This window comes from Mustela lutreola, chromosome 7, assembly GCF_030435805.1.
Source record: "Mustela lutreola isolate mMusLut2 chromosome 7, mMusLut2.pri, whole genome shotgun sequence".
NCBI lineage: Eukaryota > Metazoa > Chordata > Mammalia > Carnivora > Mustelidae > Mustela > Mustela lutreola.
In genome coordinates this window covers 94624639-94636804 of record NC_081296.1, presented here as the reverse complement: position 1 = coordinate 94636804, position 12166 = coordinate 94624639, and the positions used below count along the sequence as shown (strand labels likewise).

Here is a 12166-nt window from a genome sequence, read left to right as displayed (position 1 = left end):
TTGTTATCAGTGGGGAAAATAAGTCTTAAGATATTTTATTTTTAATAATTTTTTAAAAAGATTTATTTATTTATTTATTTGACAGAGAGAGACATAGAGAGGGAACACAAGTAGGGAGAGTGGGAGAGGGAGAAGCAGACTTCCCGCCAAGCAGAGAGCTGGATGTGGGGTTCGATCCCAGGACTCTGGGATCTTGACCTGAGCCGAAGGCAGACGCTTAACAACTGAGCCACCCAGATGCCCCAAGATACTTTATTTTTAAAGATTTATTTGTTTATTTTAGAGAGAAGGGGAGAGGATCTCAAACATGCTCCCCGATGAGTGTGGAGCCCGATATAGGATTCAGTCCCGTAACCCCCTGAGATCATGACCTGAAGTGAAATTAAGAGTTGGTTGCCTAACTGACTGAGCCACCTGGGTGCCCCAAAAATATTTTAAAATAGGAAAGAAAACCTATTTTAAACTTTGAAGTTTTATTATTATGACTTGTAAGTAGAGGCATTTAGAGGCATAAATGAGAGCCCTAAGGTCTTTATTGGCCTATGCTTTTTTGTAAGAGAAATTATGTTAATATTTATTTATTGATTGATTTGACAGAGAGAGACAGTGAGAGAAGGAACACAAGCAGGGGGAGTAGGAGAGGGAGAAGCAGACTCCCCACTGAGCAAGGAGTCTGATGTGGGGCTGGATCCCAGGAGTCGGGGATCATGACCTGAGCCGAAGGCAGATGCTTAACAACTGAGCCACTTAGGCGCCCCAGTGTTAGTATTTTTATAGATAATAATAATAACTGATAAACTGAATCCGTACTGTTTTAGTTCCCATGCTGAGCTTCTTATGCACTTCTGTTTAATCATTAAAACACTCTCATGGGGTGGTAACTATTAACTCTATTTTTCAGAAGAGGAAATTAGGCTTAAATAGCGTCAATAACTTATTGAAGATCACATAAACCGCACAGAGTCTGGACTTGACTATAGGCCATCTGACTGGAGAATATGAATTTTTAATCATTAAGCTAAATCGATGATTGCAATTTATGGAGTTAACTTGGTAGCCAAGCATTTTACTAAAAATTACACAATCTTGCACTTGAGTTTTCTTTTTGTCAGAAATCAAGTAAGTTGGTGGTAAGTTGGTGGTTAAGTTCCAGTGGTAAGTTTTTTCCATAGATGGCCTGAAGAGGGCACCACTGCAACACTGCTTCCCCACTGCTGCCGCGCTTCATACACCTAGTGATAGAAAGCTTGGATCTTACTGCCTAATCATGGATATATTTTAAGAAGAAAAAAGGTGCAGTTGAAAAATTAAGATCAGCTGTAAATTTTTGATAAGTTGAGTCGAGCATTAGTATTTGTAATTTCAAGTAAGATCTCTACAGTATATAAATTAGAAAATTGATGTGTATTTTGTCTTGACTGGTTGAAATAGATCTGATATTGGGTGAATTGAGGTGGAAAACGTGTAAATTGAAAGAAAATCAGGAATAGTTACAAAAAGAAAAAAAAGGAAGAGCTACCAGGTTATTATTAGTCGAGGTCATATTTTTGAGGCCTTTGCTTCTCTGTGTTAACTGTGAATGTATAATAAGGAAAAATATTTCAGTGTTATAAAATAATGTATCTCTCGAAGAGGTAATAATAGCTCACACATGTTTATTCCTGCTGTGTATGTCAGGTATTGTGCTGTTTCTTTACACAGTTGAACTCATTTAATCATTATAACATCCATATGAAATAGGTCCTTTTGTTATCCTTATTTTACAAATGAGGAAACTCAGACACACGGAGGTTATGTAACTTCTCTTCCTCAAAGTCATACAGGCAGTAAGTGGCTGAGTAAAGAATTGAGCCGATGCAGTCTGTCTCCAAACTCCAAACTCTTATTCCCAGTGCTATTGTCCAGTTTTTCAAGTTTTTTGAATTTGAAAAAACTTAATAAAATTGATTTTCCTTTATTCAGGAGAGGCTATGGCATGTCTGTGGCAATACCAGACTAGAATTTTTGAAAGATATAAATCCCAGTCTCTTATTTGTTATTTAGTTGCTGATCTCTGAAAATTACTTGTTTTAGATTTTTTATATTTACTTATAAATGAGAACTTGAGTATCAGGTGAAAAATTTAAAAATTCACATAGAATATCTTTCAGAAAACGTTTTTCTTGCTACAGTAGATTTCACTATTAGTGGTTTGGATTACCAAAGTCATCCTACCAACACAGTTTTTATTAAAATAGAAGTTAGGAATTTTCCTTAACTCTTGTTAATTACTTAGAACCTACAGAGATCAATTAAAATGACTTGAATGAAAATGATAAGCACAATTTATTTTATTTATTATTATTTTTTAAATTATTTTAAAAAAATTTTTATTTTTTATAAACATATATTTTTATCCCCAGGGGTACAGGTCTGTGAATCGCCAGGTTTACACACTTCACAGCACTTACCAAAGCACATACCCTCCCCAATGTCCATAACCCCACCCCCCTTCTCCCTTATTTTATTTTTTTAAAGATTTTATTTATTTATTTGAGAGAGAGAGAAAGCACGAGAAGGGGGAGGGCCAGAGAGAGAGAAGCAAACTTCCTACTGAGCAGGGAGACTGATGTGGAACTCGATGCAGGACTCCAGGATCATGTCCTGAGCGGAAGGCAGTCACTTAACCAACTGAGCCACCCAGGTGCCCAGCATAATTTATTTAAAAAATACTGTAAATATACTTCCTTCCAGCTGGTATGTCTGTTAAAATATGTGCAATTTCTTTGTTTTTATTTTTTTTTTAAGATTTTATTTATTTGAGAGAGAGCATATGAACAGGAGGAGAAACAATGGGGCGGGGGAGAGGGAGAAAGAATTTCTTAAACAGATTCCTCACTGAGCACAGAGCCGGACATGGGGATTAATGCCGAGACTCAGAGACCATGACCTGAGTGGAGACCACTCAGAGAGTTCAAGAGAATTCAAGAGTCAAATGCTCAATTGACTGAGCCACACAGGCACCCCAAAATATGTGCAATTTCAATTTTACTTAGTAGTCAGGCAGCAGTAATCTCACCAAGGCATGTATTTACTCCTTAGTAGTGATAAAGCTCCAATATGTTCAAGACAAATGAACACTTTACTACTATAAAGATTAAATTGGTTACATAGCTATTCCGATTCTGCAGTGCAAATCTGGTGGTGACCCCTTGGGGCAGTGCAGGCTCCACAGGTTAATGGACATGGTACACAGCGAACCTGTCCCCAACTTCAGATGCCAGCTACAAGTGGTATCCCTGCACTTCTGACCAACTAGCTACAAATTGTGTGTGTGTGTGTGTGTGTGTTTGGGGGTTATTAGTGCTCCCCACCCCTCTCCCCATCTCAGGTTTGACAACTCCCTAGAACAACTCACAGAAGCACTGTATTTATGATCACAGTTTTATTACACAGATTGCAAATAAAGACAGCAAAGAGATCGCACAGAATGAGATCTAGGAGGGCTCCAGATACAGAGCTTCTGTGTTTTTTCCCCATGGAATGAGAATGTGTTATCCTCCTAGCATATTGATAAATCTGTTAGATAGGAAGCTCCACTGAGCATTGGTATCCAGAATTTGTTCCTTTACTACCAAGCCTGATTGATTGAATCTCCGGTTCCCTTCCTCTTCTTTTCCTTCCCTTGACCTCACTTTCCCTCCCTCAAGGTCAGGCTGTCTTAAATCCCCAGCCCTTTGATCACATGTTGATCTTTCTGGTGACTGGCCCCATCCTGATTCATCTCATCTTAAAGCCTGAACTCCGGTGTGATCGGAGGGGCTCAGGAAAAATAAGACACTATTAGGACATTCCAAGGATGTAGAGACTTTTTCAGAGGAACCAGGGGCAAAGGCCAGTCAGATTATTTTTACAACAGGAGCATAGGCATTAGTCTGCTTACAAGGATTCCTTGTCTGTTGCAAACATTAGCTTAGACATTTTAAGGGACGTTTTAATCATAGCAAGTATCTTTCTTTTCCTCTAGGAGTCTGGAGCACCTATTCTTACAGATGATGTTAGTTTACAAGTGTTTATGGATCACTTGAAGAAACTTGCTGTGTCAAGTGCTGCTTGAAGTGCTAAACATATTAAGGACACTTAAGAGGATGAAATAATATTTCAATTTCCTTTTTTTCCTTTTTCATTTTATCTGTGGAAACCAACAGAGGTATCTCTTAGACTCTATGGTTTAAGACAACATGTGGAAAAATGTTCACATTTGTAGATTAAGCTGGAATATAAGAGCAATAAGAACAAATTTATTTTGCTTGCCACAGTATTATGACTGGGTTTAGAAATCTGAGATCTTTGTAACTTAATTATGTTAAAGAGTAAAAATAGAGTTGGCCTTGTACTACAGAGATAGAACTCGTTTGTGTATTGCAGAAAAATCCAAAGTGGCACTGAATGTCCTTGCTGATTTTTTGAAAACTTGTTTCTTGGTTTTACCAGAAAGTAAAAAAATCATCAACAGTAATGATAAATGCGAACATTTTGCCTGTTTATTGAAATATATCTGTGATTTTCAAGCACTTATGCATATACTTTTTCTGTACTTATTCTGTTAAGGCAGATTTATTTTTATGATGATTTGTTTAGGAATTATTTGACTTTATATAAGGTAATTTTCATGAAGATAATTTAATGTTTTTGGTCATTTGGAACAATAGTTTAGAGATGAAAAGATGAAAAGTTTCTGGGGTAACAGTTCCATAACTGACAAAAAATGTGGAATTCCCATAAAGTACCCAACTTACATGATTAAATGCAATAATTTTTTTAAGAAGGGTTATTGAAAATAAACCATTTTGTCATAATGCATTTTAGGAAGTCTGCAGTAAAATAACTGTTGTCATTACTAAACCAAAATTGATTTTTACTGCATGGTTATGTTGTTTCCCCTTCTTTTTCTGAGGTAAATTTTACATTATATCCTACAGTATTTTAACACTATTTTGGGAGTTTACATATTACTTCTTATTTTTGCTTCCATTTTGTGAAATGTATTAAGTTGTTCTCATTGAAACAGTATTATATAATATTTTGTTGAATGATATCATGTGATGCTCAGTTTTATTTTGATTTATTCATTAGTATCATTCACTTTTACCTTTTAAAGTTTACTTGTAGCAAATGTTTACATTGCTAAAGCCAGATGTTTGACAATGAAATTTATATCAAGTACTGCAAATAAAAGGTGGTGCTATGATAAATGCTTAGAAGGACAGTTCGATGATTGTACTTGCATGAACACAATCATATGATAAAACAGAAACTTAAAAAAATGTTTATATGTTATATTCAATTAAATAAATTGCTTTGTTCCATTTTATTTGATTTGAACTATGCTAGGTCTAAATACCAATAAAATATACTTTTTCTGTGTTTTCCTGCTTATTTCGAAGTCTAGTAAAGCTTGCGAAGCCTAATGTGGAATTAGAGCAGTTATAAAATCTGCTATGAATAGATTACAAAGTGTTCAATTTTTTTTAAATGGCAGCTTTATTGAGATATAATTCACATACCACATAGTTCACCCAATTAAAATGTATAGCTCAGTGGTTTTTAGAATACTCAGAGTTATGTGATCATCACCACAATCAATTTTAGAGCATTTTCATCTTCCCCAAAGTAGTTGATTTTGCTGTAAGGAAATTGTGTTTTGGAGTTAGCATATTTTGAATTGAATTAAGCCCCTGTGATGGTAATACATGTTTAATTTGTGTGGCCCCTTAATTTACGCTCTTTAAGAACACATTGCTATTCTTGAGTGATAAGTCACTACTTACCCCCACACTGTGCTTTCCTTCCAAATCAATTACAGCTGAAGCTGCTAAAGTACCTCTGTATTTAAGGGATAAGGAGGAACAAATAGAGCATCATGCCCTTTTAACTTACCCTTTGAAAGAAAGCACCTGAGATCTTTGTGTATAATGTAGCTATTACTAAATTGCTAGCTATTTAAATAGATTGTTGAAGAAAGAAATGTTTAACCCTTTTAATGAAATTTAGAGTGGATAAAGAGTATTTGCTAAATTGTTAGCAGCACTGAGAAGCTTTGGTATGTCCACAACTATTTTGGAATTCACTGTTGAACCTGCTACCCCTAGTGGCCTTATTTCTAAAACTTTAGACGTCATCTGTGTACACTTTTATATTTTGTTATAACAAGATAAAATTATTCTTTTATTGGCTGATTCCAAAAGTGAGCTGATATTTTCTCTATCGAGTGCCCCACTTGATAAACTTCCCTCTTACATTCCCTGGCCCATGGACTGCACTTAATGAATGTGCTTTTTGTTCTGTCCGGGCCAGAAATCATTGAATCATTTTCTTTCTTTCTTTTTTTTTTAAGATTTTATTTATTTGACAGAGAGAAATCACAAGTAGATGGAGAGGCAGGCAGAGAGAGAGAGAGGGAAGCAGGCTCCCTGCTGAGCAGAGAGCCCGACGCGGGACTCGATCCCAGGACCCTGAGACCATGACCTGAGCCGAAGGCAGCGGCCCAACCCACTGAGCCACCCAGGCGTCCCCATTGAATCATTTTCAATTCTTACTCTTTACATCTTTAATGACCAGACTCTACCAGTTCTGCCTCTCTAACATCTCCCTGTTCTGTTTGCTGTTTTTTATTTTACTGCTCTTCTACTTTCATCAGATTGCATGTGGTTGGTACAACAGCCTTCTAACCAGTGTGTTTTCCCCAGTCTCCTCCAGCCCTCTCTTCAATTCACTGAAATACAGATCTGATTATGTAATTCCCTTTGCCGTCATAGTGAAATCCAGACACTTTGGTATGGTAGCATTGAATACTACAAATCAGTCGTATCTTAGATCTCACTTAGAAAATTAGCACAAAGGACACAGTTGAAAAGGTATAGTATTGGAGAGGGGTCTCTAGTTCTACCTAAGCATTAGTCTTAGGTGTGGCATTTGGTATTTAATACAGTGGGAAAAGCAAATGCATGCTTCACTGGCTGTTACAAATTAAATGGTGTGGCTTATTGCACTTGATTTTATTTTAAATGAAAACACTTATTCAGTTACTTTTCAAACATTACCAACAAATTAGGATTACTTGCTTTCTAATCCCTATATTTGCATTTGTATTTTCATTTTCCATTTTCCAATATATATGCATACATTTTGTACTTTTATGTGTTTGATTTGTATTCATCTTGAGCATTTTATCAGGTAATTCAGATGTTTCTCTTGTTTGCTTTTTAATAGCTTACCTTATGAAATTAAAACATTTTCCTTATGTTCATTCTTCCATTCTTTAATAGGGAAACAAACTTTGGTCTAGGCTTAATATATTAATACTGGTGAATATAATAATTGGTATGCAGTACTGGATATGGAATAATGAAGTCACATTACTAAATAAATTCAGAATTTTTTTCTTCCCCATCTATGGATTATACTGACATAAAGCCCAATTATTTGGGTTGACATTGTGACACTGGGGAAGTTTTTCCTTTAAGGAAACATTAAAGAAGCCCAAAAAACTGTAAAATGTCTAAGCATTTGAAAGAAGTGTTAATTTAGGCTTTGTTAAATTAACATAGAATTACCTATATATTTTTGTCTTTTTATTATTACATCTTTTTTTTTATTTTTTAAGATTTTTATCAGAGAGAGCACAAGCAGGGAGAGTGGCAAGCAGAGGGAAAAGGAGGCTCCCCACTGGACAGGGAGCCCAATGCGGGACTTCATCTTAGGACTCTGGGATCATGATCTGAGCAGAAGGCAGACACTCAACTAAGCCACCCAGGTGTCCCTCGCTATTTTTTTTTTTTTTTTTTAAGATTTTATGTATTTGACAGACAACCAGAGAGGGAACACAAGCAGGGGGACTGGGAGAGAGAGAAGCAAGCTTCCCACAGAGTAGGGAGCCGGACATTGGCTCGATTCCGGTACCCTGGGATCATGACCTGAGCTGAAGGCATATGCTTAATGACTGAGCCACCCAGGCACCCTCCTAGCTATGTATTTTTAAAAGTTAAGGATAACAAAGATCAAACCAGGATATAAAACTTTCAGACCCGAATATATAACTTTGAAACCTGTGGAGGAAAAGAAGTGATAAATGCAATCTCATCCCCCCCCCCCCAAAAAAAAAATGGTGAAAAAGGCACAAAAGAAAAGCATGGTAGATAAGAGACATAAAAAAGAAAAAATAAGGGGTGCCTAAGTGGCTCAGTCATTAAGCATCTGCTTTCAGCTCAGGTCATGGTCCCAGGGTCTGGGATTGAGCCCCACATTGAGCTCTCTGCTTGGCGGGAAGCTTGCTTCTCCCTCTCCCACTCCCCCTGCTTGTGTTCCTGCTTTCACTACTTCTCTCTCTCTGTCAAAATCAAAGAAAAACCAAAAACAACCAAATTAATACTTTTTATTTATTTATTTATTTTTAAAGATTTTATTTGTCAGAGAGAGAGAAAGAAACAGTGTGTGCACAAGCAGGCAGAGAGGCAGGCAGAGGCAGAGAGAAGCAGGCTTCCGGCGGGACTAGATCCCAGGATCCTGGTATCATGACCTGAGCCAAAGGTAGCGGCTTAACCAACTGAGCCACCCAGGCGTCCTGGATTAATACTTTTTTAAGTGTATTTTATGAAAATTGAGAATATTTAATGGTCTTTTACTATAATGAACAAAATTATATGTAGTATTTTGAACCACCTGTAAATTTGTCTTAAGACTTCATAAAATTTGATCTGGTCATGTATCCACGCTTTACTGAGTATAGTCAGACTTGTCAATCTTTTTTCACAGTTGATTGTGAAGAATACATTTCAAAAGCTTTTTTTTTTCATTTGAAGCAAAAGATACACAAATAGGAAAATGCTCAAAGGTAGGTTTGATATATTCATAAACTATTTTCACAAATTTCATGAATTCCTAAATTCTTAAAACTTTCTTCAAAACTTATGCTAGTGGCTTTCAAAAAGCTTCTTGGTAGAAAGATTTCCACTGTAATATATAAGCTAGACAATTCAAGATAAATTCCTATTATGTTTGATAAAACCCTTCAAAGTTCTTTTGCAAAAATGAGTGCAAATGACTGAATGATGGTGCACATTGGCATTATTTGATCCATTGGTTTTGAAAAAATGTTCAGTTATAGATCAAGACATTTGAATATTGCTGTTTTAATTTCTTCTGGCCATGTAAGACAAACATCTTCTGTTCCTTTACATGCGTTCTTTGAAATTTGATTCTTCAGTGTAAATGTCTATTTCCTTACATTTTGTTATTGCATATTTAATTGCCTTCTCTACAGTTTCTATGTGCTGATCTAAAGCTTAGTGTCGACTGCAACTACTTAGAGTTTTGATTAACCTCATCTAAAACTTTATACCAAGAGAAATCTCTAAATTTTGTCATGATTTAATGGTTTATTTTCTTGTTGGTCCTTTAGTTTAAAAAAAAAAAACCCAGCAGTTAAAAAAACAAATTTGGCTTGTAAAGGTATTCAAATTCAGTAAAAGATTCCATGCAGGCACTACAAATGTGCACTTGGAAAAATTACACTTCAAAGTTCACACTTCGTTTTGCTATTTTAACTACACAAACAAAAACTGCCAAGTTTAGATTGAGAGAATTGTTTCTTCATCTTTGTGATTACTAGGCTAGTGTGGTTTACTTGAACCTATTGTTTAAGCAGTGGGATATTTACTACCATGGGTATTGAAGAAATAAACTCTCCCCACCCCCACCTAATGATTCAAAATGTGTTATTAACTTACCCTCCAGGTTTAAGGGTGTCTATGTATGTTGGGACTGGACTCTATCTAACTGGAAGTTCCCTGAATTAAGTTCCATACAGAACACAATGTTTATTAAAGGATAAGTAATAAAAATGTGCTAATTGGAAGATTACAAACATGTTAAAACTCAGCAGTAGCCATAGCAAATGTACAGATTTTTTTTTTTTCTTTCAAGATTTTAGATTTTAGATTTTAGGCCAATAAAAGCCTTTTTTCAGCTTGGAGTATTTTGTCACTGGCATTATTTGTAATTGCTGGCATAGAAGGATAAAACTATCTTTGTTACACCACTGTGTTTGGAAACTAAACAATAAAGTTTGATTTACTCATGAATTAAATAAGAAATTTCAGTGATTATAAAATATTTAGAACTAAAAAAGATGCTATGTATCAAAACTTGTGGTATGGGAAAAAGGTTACTAGAGGGATATATGTTATTTTAAATGCAACCAGAGAAAAAGGATTGGAAATAAACTTTGCATTCAACTCAAGAAAATAAAGAACAAATCTAAAAAAAGAAGAAGAAAGGAAATAATGATATCTGATTTTTAATGAGAAAACAAAACAAAAATCAATGGAGATTTTCCATAAAACAAAAGAGAAAAGCTTTAAAGTGTTAAGCCCATTTTTAAAGCTGAGAAGGAAGTTGAGTATCTGCTCATCCTCTGAATAGTAAAATGGTATTTTTAAAAGAAAAATGGAAGTCTTAATAATTCTTTAAAAATTTTTGTTCAGGCCAATTAAGAAGTGTAATTGTTTAGTTGTTTAATGACCAAGCCATCTAAAATTTTTCCTCCAGTGAATTTCAGGGAAGATTAGATGTTACAATCATGTGTTTACTACTCAGAAATGTGGAAGTAGTTTCAAACTAGAGAAATTGTGGAATCTTGGAGTTCAGAGTCCATTGAAGTCAAGCCCTATCTCTTCATTCAATTTAAGAATTCCCTGTCACTGTTCTGGATGGTTGATCATCTGACCTCTGTATACAGAACACTTTCAATGACAAGTAAAACACGATAGCTGTAAATTGCTGAATGCTACAGATGACTTAACCCTTTTAGAGAAAAGATAATGTTAGTGAATTGGGAAGGAATAACATGCCACATACCAAAATAAGCCCTGATCAGAATTTGATGGAGAACTTTTAAATCTGTTTTACACAACACATTCTGAGGGATGATAATCATTGACCTACAAAGCCATCTGGCACTCTCTGATACTGTCATTAAAAGAAAGCAGGCAGCCCATAATGCAGGAGGTGTTTGCCAATGTAGAAAAACACTTCTAAGCAGGACATCGTGCACTCACTTTCTAACAGAGCACTGTGTATTTTCCAACTGCAGTAGCCAGAGTATTTAGGTAAAGAAGTGTGCATTGCAGAGACAAGTGGCGTGAATCTGTTTCCTATAGGAAATGTGGCTTGCTCTGCTGGGGAATATGCTGTTCCTCTGATCTGTGTGAAGATCTCGCTCAGCTGCCTCACCAGAGTGAAGCAGCCGCAGAATGATCCTTATGTAGATGCTTAACCTGTTCTGGGGACTACACTATTTGTTTTGGCAAAGTAGGGAGATCCATAAAATCAACAATTTTTCTAAGGGTTAGAGATTTTTCTAAGAGAAACAAATCTGGAGATTATTTTTGAGTTACAGTCAGGATGTCATTTTGAAGTGATAAGTCTACTGATTAAAGACCCTCCAGAAGTGAAGGATCACATTTCACTTTATTGAGTGCATTAGAGCAGATAGTTCCTGCCTTTGAGGAAGTGTAAAAATAACTTAATCTGCAAAGGTTTAAAAATTAATCTCCATAAAATCCCTGTGAGATGCTGATAGGTCAAATAGTTTGCATGTTTGAAAACATTTGTGAAGAAGTAAAATTCAACAGAGATGAATCCCTGAGCAGTACTTCTCAAACTTGAACACACATAGGAATCACCTACAGATGGTCATTGAATGGAGATTTTGAAGTGGGTCTGAGATGGGGTCCAAGATTTTGCATTTCTAGCAAGTTCCCCAGGTTACCAGCGCTGCTTTATGGACCACAATTTAAATAGAAAGCAACATTTTCACCATGTGTTGGTACTTCCATACAAAGAAACCCAACAGTCGGTTGGAAATGTGCATTCTGGAATCAGGAAACAGGTCTGGGAACCATAAGCTTAGAATTGATAGCTGAAGCTAGGAGATTAGATGAAGTCGCTTTTATTAATTATTTACTAAGTGCTAACAAAGTATATAGGGAGCACATCAGACAGTCTTCCTCAGCTGAGTGTGGATTATGCCATCATGTATGGTCTCTTGCAGTGTTTAATTCTAAAATTCTATTTTTAATGAGAACATTAAGCCAACTGATTTATCAAATATATCTTTTTCAGCAAG

The 12166-nt window shown here is 35.8% G+C and overlaps 1 protein-coding gene across 2 annotated transcripts in view; it reads left to right on the top strand.

Moving 5' to 3' along the window:
• SEC23A (SEC23 homolog A, COPII coat complex component) overlaps positions 1-5406 on the top strand; it is a 63454-nt gene extending 58048 nt beyond the window's left edge. For both annotated transcript variants that reach the window (XM_059181965.1, XM_059181964.1), the window contains exon 20: positions 4007-5406. In XM_059181965.1, coding sequence (XP_059037948.1) covers positions 4007-4096 — 90 coding nt within the window. In that variant the 3' untranslated portion in view covers positions 4097-5406. The remainder of the gene's footprint in view (positions 1-4006) is intronic.
• The last annotated feature ends 6760 nt before the right edge of the window (positions 5407-12166 follow it).